The sequence below is a fragment of the Eptesicus fuscus genome, chromosome 3, assembly GCF_027574615.1.
Source record: "Eptesicus fuscus isolate TK198812 chromosome 3, DD_ASM_mEF_20220401, whole genome shotgun sequence".
NCBI classification, from domain to species: Eukaryota; Metazoa; Chordata; class Mammalia; order Chiroptera; family Vespertilionidae; genus Eptesicus; species Eptesicus fuscus.
The window spans coordinates 70,704,088-70,727,310 of NC_072475.1; the positions used below are offsets into that span (position 1 = coordinate 70,704,088).

Genomic DNA, 23,223 nt, shown 5'->3' on the forward strand with positions numbered 1-23,223 from the left:
ATATATCTGCTGTCTACAAGAAACCCAACTCAGGAAAAAAGATGCACACAGACTGAGGGTGAAAGGATGGAAAAAGGTTTTTCAGGCAAATGGAAATGAAAAAAAAGGTGGAGTAGCAATATTTATATCTGACAAATTAAATCTCAAAGTGAAAGACACAACAAGAGATAAGGAAGGCCACTTCAGAATACTAAAGGGAGCAATCCAACAAGAAGAAATAACTCTGGTAAACATACACGCACCCAATACAGGAGCACCCAAATACATTTAAAGAAAACCTCCTGGAGGACATCAAGGAAGAGATTGACAGCAATACACTCATAGTAGGAGACTTTAATACCCTACTATCACCATTGGACAAATCCTCTAAACAAAAAATCAGCAAAGAAACATCAATCCTAAATGACTCATTAGACCAGATGGAATTAATTATCATCTTCAGAACATTTCACCCCAAAGCCACAGAATATACATTCTTCTCAAGTGCACTTGGTCATTTACAAAGATAGACCATATGCTGAGACATAGGCAAAGTCTCTTCAAATTCAAGAAGATAGAAATCAGACCAAGCATCTTCTCAGATTACAGTGGCATAAAACTGGAAATCAACTACAACAAAAACAATCCCAAAAAGTCTAATACATGGAGACTAAACAGCATGCTACTAAACAATGACTGGGTTACCAGAGAGATCAAGGAAGAAATAAAAAAACATCATGGCAACAAATGACAATGAAAACACAACAATCCAAAATCTATGGGACACAGTGAAAGCAGTCTTGAGAGGGAAGTTCATAGCTCTACAAGCCTATTGCAAAAAACAAGAAACAAGGGTAATAAACTACCTAACCATACAACTCAAAGAGTTGGAAAGAGAGCAACAAGAAAAGCCCAGTGTAAGTAAGCTGAAGGAAGGAAAAAATAAAGATCAGAGCAGAGATAAATAACATAGAGACCAAAGAAACAATACAAAAGATCAACAATCAAGAACTGGTTCTTTGAAAGGATAAACAAGATTGATGAACCTGTAGCCATGATCACCAAGAAGCAAAGAGAACGGACCCAAATAAAGAAAATCAGAAATGAAAGAGGTGAAATAACAACAGACCCAACAATACAAAGGATTGTTTAAAAAAACACTACAGATTGTTAAAAAAAATAAACACTACGAATAACTTTATTCCAACAAAATTGACAACCTGGAGGAAATGGAAATATTCCTAGAAAAATATAACCTTCCAAAACACAATTAGGAAGAATCTAAACAGCTCAATAGGCCAATAACTAAGGAAGAAATTGAAGCAGTCATTAAAAAGCTTCCGGCAAACAAAAGCCCAGGGCCAGACGGTTTCACAGGGGTGTTTTACCAAACATTCAAGAAGAACTAAAACCGCCGAAACCGGTTTGGCTCAGTGGATAGAGCGTCGGCCTGCGGACTCAAGGGTCCCAGGTTCGATTCCGGTCAAGGGCATGTACCTTGGTTGCGGGCACATCCCCAGTGGAGTGTGCAAGAGGCAGCTGATCGATGTTTCTCTCTCATCGATGTTTCTAACTCTCTATCCCTCTCTCTTCCTCTCTGTAAAAAAAGCAATAAAATATTTAAAAAAAAGAAGAAGAACTAAAACCTATCCTCCTCAGACTATTCCAAAAAATTCAAGAGGAAGGAACACTTCCAATCCCCTTCTATGAAACCAGCATCACCCTAAAATGAAAATCAGATAAAGACAACACAATGAAAGAGAATTACAGGCCAATATCCCTCATGAACATAGATGCCAAAATCCTCAACAAAATTCTAGCAAATCGGATCCAACACTACATCAGAAAGACCATACACCATGACCAAGTAGGATTTATCCCAGTAATGCAAGGATGGTACAATATCTGCAAATCAATAAACGTGATACATCACATAAACAAATTGAGAGATAAAAATCACATAGTCATATCAATTGATGCAGAAAAAGCATTTGACAAAATCCAACACATTTTCTTGATAAAAACTCTCAACAGGGTGGGAATAGAAGGATCATACCTCAACATAATAAAAGCTATATATGATAAACCCACAGCTCACATCATTCTCAATAGGCAAAAACTAAAAACATTTCCCCTAAGAATAGGAAAATCCAATATATATGTATAATCTAACAAAATATTACAAGAATATACACAGTAAACTGAATATTACAAGAATATATACACCCCCTACTTGGTATCAAGCCCATAACCCAGGTATGTGCCCTGACAGGGAATCAAACCACGACCTCCTGGTTCATAGGTTAACGCTCAACCACTGAGCCATACAGGCCAGGCTAAATGTTTATTTTTAGAGTGAATTTTACTATATATAAATTATAGCTTGAAAAACCTGATCTATAAAAACTTCAGTGTTTAAAAATGCATTTATGCCCTAACCAGTATGGCTCAGTGGATAGAGCATTTGACTGTGTTCAATTCTGGTCAAGGGCATGTACCTTGGTTGTGGGCTCATCCCCAGTGGGATGTGTGCAGGAAGCAGCTGATTGATGTTTATCTCTTATTGATGTTTCTAACTCTCTATTCCTCTCTGTAAAAAATAAATAAAATATATATTTTTAAAAATGTATTTATAAGGAAATTTCCATACTACTCTTTATAAATGTACTAATTATAAATGCATCTTTAAACACTGAAGTTTTTTAAAGGTCAGGTTTTTTTAAGCTATCCTATACTATATAATACTAGAGGCCTGGTGCACGAAATTCGTGCATAGGAGGGGGGTGTCCCTCAGCCCAACCTGCACCCTCTCCAATCTGGGACCCCTTGGGGGCAGTCGGGCATCCCTTTCACAATCTAGGACTGCTGGCTTCCAACTACTCGCCTGCCCGCCTTCCTGATTGTCCCTAACCGCTTCTGCCCGCCAGCCTGATCAACCCCTAAACACTCCCCTGCCAGCCTGATCGATGCCTAACTGCTCCCCTGCCAGCCCGATTGTCCCCAACTGCCCTCCCCTGAAACCCTGTTCACCCCCAAATGCCCTCCCTTGCATATTCCCTCTTTATTAAATAGGGTTTTTTCTTTAGAATATTGGACAGTCCTAACTGGTTGGCTCAGTGGATGGAGCATTGGCCTGCAGACTAAGGGTCACAGGTTCGATTCCGGTCAAGGGCATGTTCCTTGGTTGAGGGCACATACCCAGTGGGGAGTGTGCAGGAGGCAGCTGATCGATGTTTCTCTCTCATAGATGTTTCTAGCTCTCTATCCTTTTCCCTTCCTCTCTGTAAAAAAATCAATAAAATATGTATTTTAAAAAAGAAACATTTAAAATTCCTCCATATCTGACTCAATGGTTGAGACCCCGGCTGCCACCACTGGAAGGGGATCACACCCTGGCCAGGCTGAGACCCCAGCCCTGGCTGTCACCGCGGCCGGGGGATTACGCAGTGGGGGTGCACGGCCCTGCTGGCATGAGACCTGCGGCTTTGGTGCGAGGCCCTGCTGGTCTGAGACCCCAGCCCTGGCTGCCTCTGGCCTGAAGATCGTGGGGTAGGGGTGCGTGGCCCTGCCAATCTGAGACCTCAGCCCTGGCTGCCTCTGTGGCCAGGGGATTATGCAGTTTGGTTGCGAGGCCCTGCCGTCCTAAAACCCCAGCCCTGGCTGCCACCGCTGGCCTGAAGATCACGTGGTGGTGGTGCACGGCCCTGCCGGCCTGAGACCCCAGCCCATGCTCCGCCGCGGCCAGGGGATCATGCAGCTTGGTTGCGAGGCCCTGCTGGCCTGAGACTCCAGCCCTGGCTGCCACCAAGGCTTTGGTGCAAGGTCCTGCAGGTCTGAGACCCCAGCCCAAGCTGCCGCCGCTGGACAGGATCACCCTGGGCACCGCCGTTTTTGTCACGGAGTGATGTCCTCCCAGCCGGACACCCCAGGCTGCCGCCACTGGGAAGGGATCGCTGTGTGGGGGGCAGGAGCCTCCCAGCTAGACACCCTGGACTGCCACCGCTGGGCGGACTTGGGGACTCCAGCAGAGCTACGAGGACTGGGCGCCGCCATCTTGTGGCTATGGGCACTGCCTTTTTGTCAGAGTGATGGTTAATTTGCATATTATTCTTTTATTAGATAGGATAAGGCTAATATGCAAATAGGCCAAATGGTGGAACAACCGAACAACTGGTCACTATGACATGCACTGACAACCAGGGGGTGAGTGCAGAATATGGCGGACATCGGCATCAGGCAGCAGAGTGCGGAACATGGTGGGCATTGGCCGCGGCGGGATGGTGGAGCAGGTGCCAGACCACAGCGGGGCATAGGTCATTGTCATAGGGGCAAGCTCTGGTGGTTACTGAAAATGCTTTGCTCCTGCATGCTACAGTCCCATCAGGCACTCACACCTGCTGCTGGTGCTGGCCCGTTTGCACCCAATGCTGGCACCTGGCACCCGGCACCAGCCCTGATAGCACAGCATTGTCAGTGGGTGCAAGCGGCAACTCCCGGCCCCAATCACCCCTCAGGGCTTCTCCACCTCCCCCTGCTCCTGAGGGGCGATCGGGGCCAGCAGCCACCTCTCGCACCTGCTGCCGGCAACGACCCCGCTCGCACCCGCTGCTGGCAACCAAGCTGCCGCTCATGCCCACTGCCACTGCTGGCCCCACTTGCACCTGGCGCCAGTCCTGATCGCTTGGCATTGTCAGTGGGTGTGAGCAGTGGCTGCTGGCCCCAATCACCCTGAGGGCTTCTCCACCTCCCCCAGGTGATCAGGGCAGCAGCAGCCACTTGCACCCACTGACAGCACCAGCCCCGCTCACACCCACTGCTGGTGCCAACACTCCCACATACTGACTGCTCCACGCCGTCAGAGGGGGAAAGCCGTGCCATCGCCGTCAGTACATGGGAGTGTTGGCCATGGGAGCGGGGCTGCTGGCAGATGGGACCATGTCCCTGGCAGGAGAGGCCGGGTGGGGGTGCAAAGGATGGACCGAGACCCACCCCGTGCCTACCGCAGCCTCGTGGCCCACAGTTCCTTTTGAGGTGCACAAATTCATGCACTGGGCCCCTAGTAGTTTATATAAACAAAAGATGAGGATAACAATTATCTAGCGAAAAGAGAAATTGGAGGGGAATGGCAGGTTGAGTGCTTCTGGAGTGCTTGCAAAATTCTATTTGTTGCCTTGGATGGGGCCACATGCCACAAGAGTGCTTGCTTTATAATTATTTACTAGAGGCCCAGTGCATGATTGAATCATGCACGTGTAGGGTCCCCAACACGCTTTCGCTTTCGATCACGGGGAGCTGGGTGCCTGTCCGCTGGTGCACCAGGCCTTTCAGAAGCCTCCAGCCTGGCGGAGGCTTCTGAAAGGCCTGGTGCCTGAGTGGATAGGCACCCAGCTCTCACGCTTTTGCTTTTGATTGCGGGGAGCTGGGTGCCTGTCCGCTGGTGCACCAGGCCTTTCAGAAGCCTCCGGCACCATGGAGACTTCTGAAAGGCCTGGTGCCTGAGTGGACAGGCACCCAGCTCCCACGCTTTCGCTTTCAATCGCTGGTGCACCAGGCCTTGCAGAAGCCTCCGGCGTGGCAGGGAGCAGTTAGGCATCAATCAGGCTGGCACAGGAGTGGTTAGGGGGTGATCAGGCTGGCGGGCAGAAGCGGTTAGGCAGTCGCACATCTCTTGAGGGTCCCAGATTGGATAGGGTGCAGGCTGGGCTGAGAGACACCCCCCTGTGAATGAATTTCGTGCACCGGGCCTCTAGTTCATTCATAAAATTCTGTGAAATAGCTTTTACACTATTAGTAATATGATCCAGTTATCAGAGGAATCTCCACAGAATACAATTATAAAGCCCAGGCAAATTACAAAAAGCAAGGCAGAATGTGGAAGGAACAGATCAACTCTCATGGTGGAGTACACACTCAAAGGAAAGGACTCCTACTAGCATGTAAATAAAGTTTGTAAGTTCATCAATATTAGAACTTTTAGTCTGGGGCTAAGTATAACCTGGTGGAAAACAAAGGTCTCCTTGGTCAAAGAAACCAGAAAACTGCAGCCACAGAACCACGGCTGCTGAAGAGAGTGGGGAAAGAAATTTGTGAAGGGAAAGAGTCAGAGAAGAGATCCCAAATTCTTTCTAGTCACATTTCTAATTGACTGATAAACTCCATCCACATGTATAGAATAAACTGAAAGCATATTAGCTAAAGGCAAAGATCTGAATTGAGACTGAATCAACACCCAAGAAAGAGAGTTCACAATTCATATCCAACCAAGTAATCTGCCTGTTAAAACAAAAATAACATAGCCATTGCAAAATAATGAAATTCAGAATCTCTATATCTGAATATAGAGATTGTATATGCTTTGTACCAGGCATTATGCTATGTTTTGGGAATACAGCAGTAAAATAAAGTCCTTGCCTTCATGGAGGTTATAGTTAAATGAAGAAGACAGGCAAGAAAGTATAATGAAACTTAATGTTTTAATGGCAAAATCACATGGAATACATGATAGGGACACCTTAATATAATGTAAATAATATATTACACATTCTGCCTTGCTTTTTGTAATTTGCCTGGGCTTTATAATTGTATTCTGTGGAGATTCCTCTGATAACTGGATCATATTACTAATAGTGTAAAAGCTATTTCACAGAATTTTATGAATGAACTAAATAAGGCTTTCCAGAAGTTTTCAACAGTTAGCCAAAGGAGTAGAGTATTCCAGGCAAGGCTTGGAGATAAAATGGATGGCACGATCAAGAACTAAAAGAAGCCCAGTATAGTTAGTGTATACATGGTAAGAAAAGAATGACAAAAGATGACACTAAAAAGGTCAGCAGGGACCAAAGTGATTGAAGAGCCAAGATACAGAGTCTGAACATAATTAAGAGCATTTAGAAGCCTCTGAAAGATTTTCAAGCAGGAAAGTGATATATTTCACTTTTCGTTTTAAAAAAAGTGTTCTCATGGCTCTGTAAATAGACTGAAGAAAGCAAAAAATACAAGTTTAGAAGATGTTTCAGAATTCCAAGTGAGAAATTATACTTCATCTGGTTTAGTAGAAGAACAGAGGCAGAGTAAGGAGGCATTTACAATATGTTTAAGAAGTTGAATGGACTTAAAAAATGTTACACAGCAGTGATGGGAAGAAAGATTATAAATCCAGTTGTAGTGATGCTGAACTACAGATCTTTTTGAAACGTAAAAGTAGTTATCTTCAGTGTGCAGGTAGATAAACCTACATTTTATGAGTAAGATCTATGCTGGAGATAAAGATTTGGGTTTCATTAGCTCATAAAGGATATCAATGCAATGTCCTTGGTAGATTGGAAAATGGCAGACATTAACACTTTACACAGAAAAGAGAAACAATGGGTTAAAAGAACTTTTTATATTGAAATTTCTAATTTCAATGGCAACATTATATGAATTCCCAACTTACACTAGATAGGCCTCTGTAATATAGTTTTCTCATCTAAGCAACAGAATGATTCTAATTGTCACATCCTCCCCTCTGCTGCCTCAGCCCCGATGGGCCCCAATCAGGGGCAGGGCCAGCCAGCCAACCTGCCGCAGCTCCTCCCCGTCTCACCTCTCCCCTCCCTACTGCCAGCCCTGCTGGGCTGGCCAGGCTGAGGGACCCCACCTGTGCATGAATTCGTGCACCAGGCCTCTAGTTGTCACATAAGCTTAGAGGCCTGAATTGAGTTTTGAAAGCTAGGAGAAAGTTTTTATAAAACCAAGTAAATAACTTTAAAAAAATATGTTGGTTTCAGAAAAAGATTATTTTCATATTTAAGGAAAAAAGTATTCATATAACGTCTCCTTTCCTGATTTAAAATTTAAATGTCTACAAAGTAGGGAAAAAAAGGGGGAAATAAATATCAGTTAAATATAATTTTTTCACACAATTAATATTACCTTTAAATTTAATGGAGCTCCAACAAGTGACAGAAACACAGAGGAAAGAAGCAACTAACAAATATATACATGCTCAGAAAAAAAATCAAATATTTTATTTCAAGCTTACCTTGCTCCTAAATTTTCAATGGTAATATATTCATCCTTTCTCACAACTTCAAACTGCAAGTGATGGAAAAAAATAGCCCTAAAGCAGTTCAATTTTCAAAATTCTTTAATATTACTAGTTAGCCTTAACACTTGAAAAAAGACAATGAGTAAGAAGCTATAGCAAATATAAAACAAAACAGAAATGACAAGGTGAGCTATAAACAACCCTAACAAACAATAAACTACAGTTGATTTTTTAAAAAATTCTACTTTACATCACTACAAGATTTAAATATCAATATGAAATACAAAAAGAGTGTTACTAAAGATAAAGAAATAATATCTATTTCTATGCAATTTTGGTCTATTTATAAACTGAAAATTCAATAAGCATTTCATTAATTTAAAAATAAAATGGATATCACTTGAGAACATTTTATGTAACAGGTACTATATGTGATTTCTAAGGATATTTTCTTTGAAAGATATAAAAGAGGGTCAGAAAGTCTAAAAGTATTTTTAAACTTAGGTGGCACAGATTAGATTATCATCATTGGTTCATGTCAGACTTCTCATTGGTACAGGCACGGCCTGCTTTATATGTGTTTGTGTGTATCTTTACTTTTTAAATTTTCTTATTCTTAAGGATCACTTAAATACTGCTTTGGAGAAATCAAAGCAATAGAAAGGTCAGAAATTAAGTCACCAGCAAAGAGAAAATGGCAAAAATACCATTGCTATGAATCCCAAATGTTTTGAAATCAGAATGCCATTCCAATGAAAGAAAAATAAGAAAAAGATACTCACCAAAATTTTAACAATTCCAGGTTCATCACATTGTAGCATCCTTACCATGTCACCTGTACATCCTTCCTTCAAACATTTTTTCCCACTAAAACTCTAAATAGAAAAAAAAAAATAAATTATCAAAAAAAAAACACAAAACATTACAAGCAATAAAAAAGAAAAAAATTACTGATGTACAAATTTAATCTTTTTTTTTAAGTGAGAAGCAGATGTTTCTAGATGATAAAACAAAAGATGTGAAAGAACACCTGAGAGTTAGCTGTTCAAAAATAGTCCATCTCATGTATCAGTGGATTTCCTATTTAAAATTCATAAATGCACTTTTCTCTCATCATTTCTATTTCAAAATCTTCAAGTAGCTATAGTACAGCCTCAGATGTAGTACCTAAGCACAGGGAAAGCATCTTCAAGTGACATGTACTAATTAGGTAAATGTATAAACAGTGAATTTCTATTAGATATATGAGGATTATAGGGAAAATGAATTGAAATGTTGAGTATTTCCTCTGGTTCTGACTTTAATTTTCTCTTGTTAAGTCACTTAAGTTTTCTTTTAGTTCTTTTTCTAAAGTTGAGCAATATTAATTGCCCTAACAATCAAAGAAAATAAAAAATACATGCTACTTAAACAAATGAATAATGCTTTATTGTACAATAATTTTTACAGTTGCAAGTACATGTTTTATTTGTTAATCTTCACAATAGTCTTATGAAGAAGGTATTACTATCCTCACTATATGGCTTAGAAAAATGAATTTCAGAGCAGTTAAATTACCAGCCTAATGTAAAACAAACAAAAAAAAAAAACAAAACACTGTAAGTGGTTCAATCTGGACTTGAACCCAACCTCCCAATTCCATATATAATGCTCTTTCTATGCCACAATTTCTTTATTGGGGTTTTCTGTGTACACAATGTAAACAGTCTGACCAAATACCATAAACCTAACTTATGGTGATCAACTCACCAAAGACTAATTAATATAGAATTGGGCTTTAAACTTTTACTTTAATTTTAGTGGCAAAGAATTCAATTTAGTTATATGACTTTAGGTAACTATACATAATCACAAATAGATTTTTGAAGACTATAAAATGTATCATTGTTCTCTATCCTTAAAGTAGAAACTATCTTTAAAATTGTATAACTAATATGTACACATATAATACCTCAATAAAAAAAATGTCAAAAAAATTGTATAACTATCCTTTCTGTTTATTAAGCAATTCTATTCTTTGATTCTATGATTTTTATGTAAATATATGCAACAATATTTCTATTCTTAAGAGTATAAACTTCTATAGGGAAAGAAATAGATAGAAATCACTAAGCAAAGCAACAAGCAGAGTATCCTCTACAAAGATCTGTTTAATAAATGGTGATAATGAAAAAGAATAGTAAGGAGAAAAGCATCAGAGAAAATGAGAGGGGAAAAAAACACAGAGGAAAAATAGAGGAGGAAGGATATGAACAGGAAGAAATAAAAAAAGAGAGAGGAAAAAAAAAAGAGGAAAGGGTAGAGGATAAAATGTTGTAGTAAAGTTTTTAAGGAAAAATGAAATACCTGATCATTTTCACCTGGATATTTTAAATTCTTGAACTTTTTCCAACAAATTTTATGAAAATAAACACAGCAGTTTTTATTGCACATTAATTGAAAAAATCCCTGGAAAAGAATGAAAATAAAGCTGTTGATCTGGAAATAGGATTTCATATATAAACAGAAATATCACTTTAAATCACTTTTAACTTCACAAGTTTTTTGTCCTTCCCAGTGTGTCCTCCCTTGGAATTATAGCTATGCTTCCTTTAAAGAGGTAGACTGCTTGGATGACAAAAATCTAAATTTTGTGGCCAGGACTTCCAGCTGTGTATGTGATTGGAACCCTACAACCTCCCTGGGAAACCACAACCATATCACCATGTTACCTACACCAAGACTGAACTTACAAATTGTAAGCACTGTACTTCACCAGTCCACCTCCCTAATTCCTAACTTACCCTAATGAATAGATCTTGGCTTTCTCCTCCTCCCTACTTACCCCATTTGCTATACACATCATGCCTTTCTTTTTTTACCCATTATAATGGCCATCTTTATTTTTAAAAAACATATAAAATGTATTCTTTTAGTCTTACGAGTTTTCATTTTTACAAAAACAAAAACTCACATTTAAAACATTCTCAACTGTCATTCTCACAAACAGATGTTTTTTTAAGCAGCCCTCCCTGTTACATGCTTCATTCTGGACACCCATGCCTTTCAACTGAGATTTCCATTATTTTATAGAAGTGATGTTAGATTTGCACTGATAATCACATCTCATTTTATCTTGTGATTTCCCAGTCTTATTCTGCCATATCCACTGGGAACCAGACTTTAAGTACTTTAATTGTTGAATTTCTTCAAATCAAGGCTGATTATGATTTTTTCTCCCTTAAGGCCCAGAGCAAAAATAATGATCACTTACTTAGTAACATAAATCTTGAGGACTGACAATCTTTTTCCTTAGTAAAATAAATTTATAAATGAAAATAAAATAACATTTCTAACTATAAAGACTATTTAGATAATTTCCACTGTATGATAGCAGAAATATTAATTATAACTTCAGAGACATGTGAATATTACAAAACTCTTAACAAAACCAATTCATTCTTTTATTGACTCACAGGGTATTAGGATTCTAATTCTTAGAGATACTCAAACAACTTCTCAACTGCATTATCACTGTTATTAAACTAAGTACTCTTTTTAAATACGATTTTGATGCATAATACAACAATTTTTATCTAAGTTTATTTTTTAAATATTCAGTTAACTGATAATTATAGTACCTTATAATTGGTGTTCCTTAAAATGTCAGCTTCACAAGATCGTTCACAATCTAGATAACTGCAAATGGTCTGCTTCATTATATTACTTTCAGTTGTCTTGATAAAATTATTGAGAAGATCCTAGATTTTAAAAATAAAAGTAAATCTCATGAATTAGTAATAATAAGACTGTATCACTTCCAATATTTTAGCATACATAATTTTAAGTAATTTAAGTTAAATACTTTTTTGAAGACATTTGTATGAATTCTTTTAAGTAATAGAATATATTTTCCTCATTCAAAGTAAACAATAGATAGGAAGGTGCTAAAATAGAAATACTGGATTTCTTACTAAATATTAACATGGAGAAAGGAAAAATGTATGCATAAAAATTCACTGAACATATTAGGATAATAAAGAAAAATATTTTAAAGGAAGGAGAAAATAGAAAAATAACCACGACCAAGTAGGGATTCTTTAGATAAGTATAGAAGTTAATTTTTTTAAAAAAATGTATAAAATTATTACTATGTTAGGTCAGATTTAAAATTCATATAACTATCCTGACGAATGCCAAAAATTATCTGCTTATTCTATTGATTACTGAGACAGGTATCTATACTAATAATAGAGAAATATGCAAATTGTCTGGGACTCCGTCACAGTAACGACTGAACAAATGGCTGTGTGGGGCCACCAGGCCAGCTGAGGGGTTACTGAGGGACGACCAAAGAATTGAACAGCAGGCTGCATGGGGTGACCAGGCCAGGCCGGCAGGGGCATTAGTGAGGGATGACCAAATGACTGAACAAGCACGCTGTGTGGGGCAACGAGGCCAGCAGGGGGGCTAGTGAGGGACAACCAAATGACTGAACAGCAGGGTGGGTGGGGTGACTAGGCCGCTGGGGGGGGGGCAGTTGGGAGTGACCAGGCCAGCATGGAGGGGAGTTGGGGGTGACCAGGCTGCTGGGGGTAGAAGCAACCAGGCTGGGAGCAGCCAGGCTGGCAAGGGGGGCAGTTAGGAGCTAGCGGTCCTGGATTGCAAGGGGGATGTCCAAGGGATCGGGCCTAAACCGGCAGTTGGACATCCCCTGAGGGGTCCCGGATTAGAGAGGGTGCAGGGTGTACCGGGCCTCTAGTATTCAAATAATCTGTGATTGGGAATTTTTATTTCTCTTTTCAGTTCCATCAGTTTTTGTCCCATCTATTTTGAGGCTATATTATAAATTTTGAGTTGCTATAGCTTCCTGAAAAATTGAATTGTGTGTTTTAATGAAACATCTCTTTTTATTTCGATGAATGCATTTGGCCTTAAAGTCAGGTAAAATATAAGGATCCAAAGAGGTTCAAAGTAAAAGTCTGGAAAGAAGTTATGTCATTCAAACACTAACCAAGTGAAACTTGTTGTTAATGTTCTTATTAAACAAATTAAAAAGTGATCAATGTGACTTATCAAATAGGTAAAAATTATCCAAAAAATAAAGAATACCCAGAGTATGTGGAAATATAAAAACTCTCATACTGTGTCTTAAGACTATAACCTGTTATAAACTTTCTGAGAGAAAATATGGAGATATATCTCAGCAACTTTACAAGTGTGTGGACAGTTGCTTCACAATTCCACTTTTAGAAATTTATCCTGAGAAAATGATGTAAAAAATACACAAAGATCACTTTACATATAGTGAAAAAGTAAAATGTTTAGGATAAACAAAATATTCAACAGCAGGATGAGTATCTGGAAATATATAAATGAAAATGCTAACAGTGGCTTCTCCATTTAAAGAAATATGAACAAAGTTTAGTTTTACCTTCAGGCATTTTTACATTTTTCAGTTTTCTGAGGCATTTAGTACTTTTAAAATTAGAATCAACAACAAAATGGTTAAGTATAATTTGAAAAAAAAAGTTAACTATTGCATTTAGCTCTAACCTTGTGAAGAGCTAGATTAGTAGAGCTTTTAATCTTGTTATTTGAAAATGCTAATATAGCCTCTTCACTTCTCTCTACTCGCTGAATCATACATTCTGCACTATGTAATGAAATCAAGGTTGTTTCTCATAAAAAAAAACACTAATTTCCAATTAAAGAATGTGCTTCCTATGAATATGACATAGTTAAGATAAACTGCATTTTATCAAAGATGATTCTGATTAGTCAGAAATGAAATGTTATTCTTAAATAATTGCTTACTTTAAAAGTTGTAGGGAAATCTTCATCTTCCGCAAGATCTATGTCAAACCAATGATCATTTGTATCACTTATTTCTTGTAAGCTTCTATAAAATTCTAGCAGTCCTCCATTATATCTGCAAGGCATTTTAAATACGGTTAGTTGTGACACTGTAACTAAATAGTTTAAAATAAGACAACGCTTTTTTGTGTGTGATAAGTAGGGTAGTGATAACCTCTGGCATGCTATAGAAATACAAATACTAGGATTCTCACCTGTGGTAGATTGGGATGAAAAACAGGTGGAAGGGGAGACAATTGATTATGTAGTAGCTCACTTGAACAGTATGGGGACCATGGTAATTAAAGGGATTGTAGAGTTGACTGGCTTTTGTTTACTGTCTTGGAAGCCTTGAAGAAAGAGAATGACAGGCACAGGTCAGCCAACTATTGACTCAAGACACACTGTGAAAGATAGAGGCCTCTATGGTGGCATTTAAAGAGACCCTAATCCTCTGCAGATATATTGGGGAAATATAATCTGTGTTAAAAAATCAGTCCCAGGTTTAATCACAAGGTGCAGCAAACCATAAAAGAGATGAAATGCATAACCTTGATGGGACTACTATTATCAACGCAGGGTAAAAGGCCTCCACGGTAATATATAAAGAATCCTTACCAACCCTAATTATAAGGACAAACTATGCTGAAAATGAGGCCCAGTATTTAATCACAAGGGTAGAACAACAGCAAAAACCAAAAGCACAGCCTCAACAGTACCATTATGTGGAAATCGGGGCTCTGACAGAAAAGAAGTAGACTCTGAGATCTGGAATGGGGACATTTAGGTGAATATGCTTAGAAACAATGAATCCCTAAGTTCTCATGATCCCTCTGACTGGCAAAGACCTATTTCTTGCTAGGAGGGGCAGATTCCCTTTATTTAGGGACCAGACAAAAATATCATTTGGAGTACATGTCTCAAAAGATGATACCTTCCTTCTCAAGATCCTTCCTCTCTACTCATTGCCTACAGACTAATACTGTATATCTAGGATCACATAAAGGCAAAGTCCAAATGGGAACACAGAGTCCCTGCCCAGGAAAAAAAAAAGCTTATTCATCATGAGAATTGCAGAACTTGACTAGTATGTAACTAGAACATGTGTAGCAGTGAACCTTAAGAGTGCTGAACTAGTGGACAAATATACAGCTGAATAGGGAAATGTGTACATGGGACAACTTCCATAACTCAAGATTTAATTCCATGCTGCTTAAGAAGGTTATTTCAAGCTTGGACATAACAATGGCCTATCGTAACTGAGGTGGAAATGCTGGAAATTTCGTGGCAGAGTATTAAAAGAAAGCTCAGAGAGGTGAGGATATTAGAAAGGACTTAGTACATAAGACCACAGAGTCCACACTAGACAATGTCCCCTGGAATAGTGGTCACCAACCTTTCGGACCTCACGGACCACCAGTGGTTCGCGGACCACTGGTTGGCGACTGTTGCCCTGGAAAGACCAAGGTGACACTCCATCCATTAATGCAATAAGAAATGATACTATATAATGGACTTTCTAGTGTCAACCATCTGGAAAATGGATTCTCTCCAATGCCCATAAGTAAAGAGAATAAAAAGTCATTTACATATCTGAGGGAAGGACAGCAATATACATTTGTTTCTTGTCTCAGAGCTGTTAAGTCTCTCCACAATATAAACTAGAGCAATTTTTATCATTCTGACATTCTACAAAACATTGCACTGTTCATTGGTATTGATGACATCAGACTAGTGAACAGAAAGTAGGAAATCTTCTGGATACCTTAGTAAAAAGCAAGCATGCCAAAGGATAGAAGATAAACCAAAGAATCCGGGAACTAACAGGTAGTGATGCTTTTATGGATCCAACAGGAGGCCTGGTGCAGAAATTCGTGCATGGGTAGGGGCCCCCGGGGTGGCCTGCGGGGACGGAGCCAAAACCCACAGTCCAACACTTCCTCCAATTCCTACCTGTTGCTCCTGATCATCTTGGCCCCCCACTATGCCTGCTGTAAGCTCGCACCAATCAGTCCCAATCAGGAGAGCTGTGAGCCTGCATCTGGTGCCGTCCCAAGGGGAGTGGCCTGTGGGATTGGGCTGAAACTGGCTCTCCGAAATCCCCGAGGGGTCCTGGATTGTGAGAGGGCACAGGCCAGGCTGAGGGACCCCACCAGTGCAAGATCGAGGCTGGGAAGGGACCGCTGGAGGGCTCCAGGGCTTGTCTGGCCCATCTTGCTCAGTTCCGATTGGCCAGACCCCAGCAGCAAGCTAACCTACCAGTTGGAGCGTCTGTTCCCTGGTGGTCAGTGCACATCATAGCTACTAGTCAACCCGTCAACTGTATGCGCCCTGGTGGTCAGTGCACGTCAAAGCGAGCGGTTGAGCAGCCTTAGCATATCATTAGCATATTACGCTTTGACTGGTTGAACAATTAACCGGTCACCAGAGGACCAGACACTTAGCATATTAGGCTTTTATTATATAGGATGGCTGGGCCAAGCAGTAATCCTTCACATGGATTTGTGTAAGTAAACTTTGCGTAATTCACCCTTCAGATCTCAGCTAAACATTATTTCCTCAGAGAGACTTCTGATTCCCAGAACCAGACTGGGGCTCTAGAAGTTTTTTATTGTTCACTGTATATTCCTTCATAGTTTTTTATAACATTTTATAATTATTTTGCACAAGTTATTATTTGATTAATACTATAATATTATCAGTTACATGGGAATAGGAACTACTTTGTAAATAATTATATCCCCAAATCTAGCAAAGTTTCTAGAATATGATAAATGCTTAGCAAATAAAATGAATGCTGTTACAAATGGCTAAGGATCTCCAAATAGGAAGTGAACAGACTGCTAGTCCATATAGATTACCCTGTACAATTTAACTAAATATATAATACCCTACTCTCCCAAAACTCAGCATTTGGACATTTTCAATGCTTTATTAATTCTATTATACCTTAAACACCTATTCCAAGTAGTGATAATATTAAAAACTACAACCATCATTTATTTACTAATATAGCATTTCTGTGTCCTGGGCACTGTGTTAATTACCTGCAACATCTTATGAGGTGGGCACTACTTTTAGTTCCATTTGACAAATAAGAAAAAAGATAAGGCTTAACCAACATTAAGTTTCCTTAAATCAAAGATCTGGTAGGCGGTAGAAAATGTATTTGAACCCAGGTCTGTCAGACTCCAATGCCTATATCCCAATGTCTATGTTATACTGCCTCTTATTGTCACGACCTGTTAAGTTTGATACTTAATATTCTCAAGTACATTAAAGAAATTACTATCTGTAAAAAATAGACAAAGAAGAAAAAAATCCATCCAGCATAAATGTTATTATACCCTATATATTGTGCAAACTTTATTCCCATTTCACAATGCAGAAAGCTGACAGGGAAGATCTACCCATTAGTTAAAATCCTTACCTTTTCTGAGAACAATGAAGCAAACCACGTCCAAAATAAACTAAAGACATAAAGTTTTCACAAATTTCATTTTCTTGGATCACCATCTTCATCACTAGAAACTTATTCTCAGCTTCTGTATAATCCTGTAGGAACATAAAACTCAGTTTGGCTAATGTAAAGACTTTTTTTTTCTTTTACAATAAACAAATATTTTCCAAACTTGAGAAATTAGGGAAACTTTAATATTTGTCCAGTCTTTTGGTCATTTATTCATATCTCTAATCCTAGCATCGCTGTAGGTGGTCATGTATGCTAAAAATATGTAAAACAAACTAAGGTATTTTTTGACCAACATTTCAAAATGAACACTAAAACAACAATAGCCCTGGTCTGGTGGCTCAGTTGGTTGGAGCACCATCCCATACACCAAAAGGTTGTGGGTTCGATTCCCAGTTAGGGCACATACTTAGGTTGTGGGTTCGATCTCCAGTATAGGAGGCAACTGACAGATGTTTCTCTCTCACATTAATGTTTCTCTTTCTCTCTCACTCCCCCTTCCTGTCTCTCTAAAAATCAATAAAAACAAATCCTCAGGTGAGGATTAAGAAAAACAATAACAATTTTTGTTTGTAAAACTGGCAAATATTACTAGCTAATACTTTATAATTCTTACTAAATTTCTTTGTAATTGGAGCACAAATCTTCCTAATTTTTCAAATAACAAGTAAAAAGTATAGATTTCTAGAGACAAATATCAAGATTGCAAAGAAAATATGAGAAATCATTAAAAAACATAAAAAGATAATGTTAAATTTGAAAGAACTCTTAGAAATCACCTAGTTAACGCCCTGATTTTCACTTTTTGTACTTCACCTTATTCAACAAAAAATTTAAAGTATAACTCATATTTTACAAGGGGTAAGATTAGGACCAGCCAGATTAAGCTATACTAGAAAATGTATTAAAATGTATTGTATAAGTGAAAGATGCTAAACAATTTTGTTTTACACAAATGGTAAGCATTTAAAGGATAAATAAAATAACTAAAGTTGTAAGCTAAAATTATGTTTCCCCATCAACATTTTTTATTTCACAAAATAGTCTCTGGCATAACTATACTATATTAAAACTATATAAAAGAAAAGTTACTGAGTGGTATCAATTTTAGAGAATTTCAAAAATCAACATTTTAATTTGTTAAAATGAGGTCAGTATATGTAAAAAGACTTATAATAGGCAAATAACAAATGCTACATACCTCTTTCTTTCCTCTTTCAGTGAGTGCTACTCCATACAAAAACAGTAATGTCAAATAATAACCAATATTAATCTGATGTGCCTAAAAAGATAAAATATATTTTAATTGGTTATTTAGACTAAGCTACTTTAAAATTTAGCAAGATTAGTTAAATATCTTAGGTCTAATTATTATTAAAAATAGTGAAATTTTTATTATATCATCAATCATCTAATAATAGAGAATTCATTTTAGATGTATTTGATAATTTGACCCAGAAGAAGAGGATAGTCAATAATCCTGAAATAAAACATGAGAGTTTGATTAAAGAAAATGAAAGCAAATGCCATTAAGATTTGTTATACTAAACCTTTTGCAAAATTCTTTCATTTATATTTCAGATATCAAAACACTTTAGGTAATAATATAATGAACACTCATGTATCTACCATCAAGCTTAAAAAATACAATGATCTCTTAAATCAAAGTATTTTATTGTCCATGTGTGCATTTCGCTCTAACAGTATAAACATAAAGCTTGTCACTTCCTCAGTGAAAAATTAAAACATGAGGCTATTTCCTTCATCTATAATTTGATCTATGCCAAATTATAGAGATGGAGAAAAGATTGGTAATTAGGGAGAGCGAGGAGGACAAGGGGTGCATGTGACTATAACGGGGTAGCATAAAAGAGATTTTTGTAGCGATGTGTGCTCTTTTATCTTGACTGCAGTAGTGGTTACACAAACACTGGCAATAAAATGGCACAGAACTATACACACCATGCCTAAAAGTCAGCAGAGCTGACTGCTATCCATAGAGAGGCCTGCTTGCAAGACTGACTCTTTATGGGTGTCTTGGAACCTGGATTTCAGGAGCATTCCCACTGTTCTCTGATAAGGTTTGGCTCACTGTGCCTAAATTGCTTGTGCAAATAAAGTGATTTATGCTGAAAACCTGGGAGTTTCCTCTGGGAGTCGGGAATTTTTATATATCCTAGGCAGAGGGTGCATACATAACCAACCCCCAATAAAAACCTTGGGCACTGAGTTTCCGGAGAGAAAAATCAAATTCATAGACACTTTGTTGTATTTTTGTTGCCCCTCTTTTAAATCCATCTAGGACTCTAGGGAGGTGTCCACCACCTCCTAGAACCCTATTCCGGAGGGTCCTAAGTAAGAATGTTTGTTCTGTGAGCTTGTACATTATTATAATACTAGAGGCCCATTGCATGAAGAGATTCGTGCAATAGGCCTTCCTTCCCTTGGCTTCCAGCACCAGTTTTCCTCTGGCACCCGGGATCCAGAGTCTGCCTTCTTCGTCTTTGCTGCAGGCTCCAGCCACAGTCTGCTGCCTTCGTCTTCGCTACAGACTCCAACCAGAGTCTGCCATCTTCGTCTTCGCTGCAGACTCAGGCTGGAGTCTGCCATCTTCGTCTTTGCTGCAGACCCTTGCTGGAATCTGCAGTCTTTGTCTTCGCTGCGCCGGAATGCTGCTCCGGAAGATCACTTCACCCTCCACTCTCCCTCTCATAGCAGGCGTCCTGCCCTGCCTGGCCACTCTGCACCTGGAGCAGCTGGGCGGCCGCCATTTTTGTCCTACTAATTTGCATATTCCCTCCTGATTGGTTGGTGGGCATAGCAGAGTGACGGTCAATTTGCATGTTTCTCTTTTATTAGTGTAGACTAGAGGCCTGATACATGACATCCATGCAAGGGGCTTGGCCTCGCAGCTGCAGATGCTTGCCTTGGGTCTCGTAGACCCAGCTTTGTTCAGAAGATCGTGTAGTCTAATTAGCATAGTACGCTTTTACTATTATAGACTATAGAAGCCTGGTGCGTGAAATTTGTGCATGGGTGGGGGGGAGGGAGATATCCCCTCAGCCCAGCCTGCAAACTCTCCAATCTGGGACCCCTCAGGGGATGTACGACTGCCGGTTTAGGCCCGATCCTATGGGATCGGGCCTAAACTGGCAGTTGGACATCCCTCTCACACTCCGGGACCACTGACTCCTAACTGCTCACCTGCCTGCCTGCCTGATCGCCCCAAACTGCCCCCCTGTCAGCATTATCACCCCCTAATAGCCTCTGCCTGCCAGCCTGATCACCCCTAGTGGCCCCCCTAGCTGGCCTGGTTTCCTCCAACTGGCCACCCCTGCCAGCCTGATCACCCCCTAACCACCTCTGCCTGCCAGCCTGATCGCCCCTAACTGACCCCCCCTTGCTGGTCTGTCGCCTCCAACTGCCACCCCCGCCGACCTGGTCGCCCCTAACTGCCCCCCTTGCCTGCCTGATCACCCCAACTGTCCCCCTTGCCAGCCTAGTCGCCCCTCACTGCCCCCTCTTCCAGCCTGGTCACCCCTAACTGCCCTCCCCTGTTGGCCTGGTTGCCCCAAACTGCGCCCCTGCCAGCCTGGTCACCCCTAACTGCCTTCCCCTGTCAGTCTGATCACCCCCAACTGCCCCACTCTGCCAGCCTGGTCACTCCTCACTGTCCCCCCCACCCTGCCAGCCTGGTCACCTCCAACTGCTCCCCCACAACTGCCGGCCTGGTCGACCCTCACTGTCCCCCCACTGGTCTGGGCACCCCATGCAGCCTGCTGTTCAGTCATTTGGTCGCCCCACATTGCCCTCCCTACCGGCCTGATCGCCCCATGCAGCCTGCTGTTCAGTCATTTGGTCGTCCCTCACTGCCCCCCTGCTGTTCTGGTTGCCCCATGCAGCCTGCTGTTTGGTTGACCAGTTGTTTCAGTTGTCATGATAACTGCCTTTTTATATATATAGATAGAATTTGGTATCTTATGCTATACGCTATCTTGTGTTGCTGGGTTGTCCTTTCTTGAGGATAACTCTAATACATCATCTGCATGGGTGTAAAACTTAAGTTTACTGATCCATATTATTCTAAAAACTAATTTTTCCTTTTACCATCTTGTACTGATTCTAATTTTGAATGGAAGGTTTATTTTTCTCATATTTTCCTATTTATTTATAAAGTATCATTTGATCTTAAACATGTAATTATAGCTTATCAATTTTATCTCACATAAAGGAAACCAAGATGGCGGCATAGGTAAATACCTAAACTGCTGCCTTGCACAACAATTTCAAAACTACAACTAAAAGACAAAACGTCTATCACCCAGAACCACAGGAAAGCTGGCTGAGTGGAAGTTCTATAACTAGAAGGAAAGAGAAAAGAGCAATGAGCCATGCACAAGTGCTGAAAATCTGAGGTACGGAGGTGCGTGAATCTGGCTGGTGGCAGGCGACTGGGCGTACTGCTTTTTTCAACCTGAAGGGAGACAAGCTCCCAATTACTCTGAACTCCAGTTTCTGGGGAGACGCTGGGGACCCAAACTCCTACAGGAGAAGCTGGACTGTCTGCCATCGGGTCGGAAAGTGAGGGTGACTTTCTTGCAGAGGTGGGCCCAGCAATCATTGTTTACTGCGCTGGGGCACGGTACGCAGGGACTTGGAAACGCGGAGATGCAGAGATGGCTGACTGTCAGCCATCGCTGTTTGCCACGCCCTAGCCTAGTGACTCCCTGATCCCGCCCCACACAATCTACAAACCCACCCAAGCTCTGCGCAGCATCTTTTGCATATAAATGGCCTGCCCTATCGCAGATTAACCTAACAAAATGCAGCTCTGGTCAGACAGCTCCAAAATCTCCAAACCCCAAGCAAAGAGGAGAAAACTGTAGTTCTCACTGTAGCACCTGCTGGGTGGCCTCATACAGTAGCTTACCTGCACCCCATTGGAGATCCAGAAGCTAGTGTATCTAATGGTCAGTGTGAGATGACACCAGATTTCAACTACTCCCATCCATAAGTGACACATTCAAGAGGCAGACTCAGTGAGCACCAAAGCCCCAGTGAAACAAGTCCAGCCCCATAAGTGTTTCTCCAGCACAGTGGGTCCTCACAGCCAATTGGCCTGGAGGTCAACTCTGCCCAGTGATACCAACAACAATCAAGGCTTAACTACAATAAGGCTGTACACACAGTCTACAAAGGGGTGTACCAAGAGTGTCCACCTTAGGTAACTGGGAGGCCGACCCACTGGGCCATATAGGACACCTAGCACACAAAGCCACCCTACCAACTCAGTGAAGCAACGAAAATGCGGAGACAAAAAAACAGATCCCAAATGAAAGAAATGGAGGAAAACAAATCACTAGATATAGAGTTCAAAACCCGGTTATATAAGGTTTTTCAAGAATTTCCTAGAAAAGGCCAATAAATTTAGCGAGACCTTCGAGGATATGAGAAAAGGACCAACTAGAAATTAAACATACACTAACTGAAATAAAAAAATATTATACAGAGACCCAACACCAGACTAGAGGAACGCAAGAATCAAGTCAAAGATTTGAAATACAAAGAAGCAAAAAACACTCAACTGGGAAAGCAAAAAGAAAAAAAGAATAAAAAAATTTGAAGATAGTGTAAGAAGTCTCTGGGACAACTTCAAGCGTACAACATCAGAATAATGGGGGTGCCAGAAGAAGAGAGAGAGCAAGATACTGAAAACCTATTTGAAGAAATAATGACCGAAAACTTCCCCCACCTGGTGAAAGAAATAGACTTACAAGTCCAGGAAGCACACAGAACCCCAAACAAAAGGAATCCAAAGAGGACCACACCAAGACACATCATAATTAAAATGCCAAGGGCAAAAGACAAAGAGAGAATATTAAAAGTAGCAAGAGAAAAACAGTTAGTTACC

General features: G+C 40.2%; 1 protein-coding gene across 1 annotated transcript in view; it reads right to left on the reverse strand.

Moving 5' to 3' along the window:
- The window catches only part of DZIP3 (DAZ interacting zinc finger protein 3), a 135,199-nt gene that overhangs the window by 83,109 nt on the left and 28,867 nt on the right, over positions 1–23,223 (reverse strand). The window contains exons 6-12 of the mRNA XM_028153242.2: positions 18,514–18,594; positions 17,274–17,398; positions 13,805–13,919; positions 11,629–11,748; positions 10,355–10,456; positions 8,791–8,883; positions 8,003–8,055 (exon numbers count right to left, since the gene is read on the reverse strand). Of these exons, the coding sequence (XP_028009043.2) occupies positions 8,003–8,055; positions 8,791–8,883; positions 10,355–10,456; positions 11,629–11,748; positions 13,805–13,919; positions 17,274–17,398; positions 18,514–18,594 (689 nt within the window). The remainder of the gene's footprint in view (positions 1–8,002; positions 8,056–8,790; positions 8,884–10,354; positions 10,457–11,628; positions 11,749–13,804; positions 13,920–17,273; positions 17,399–18,513; positions 18,595–23,223) is intronic.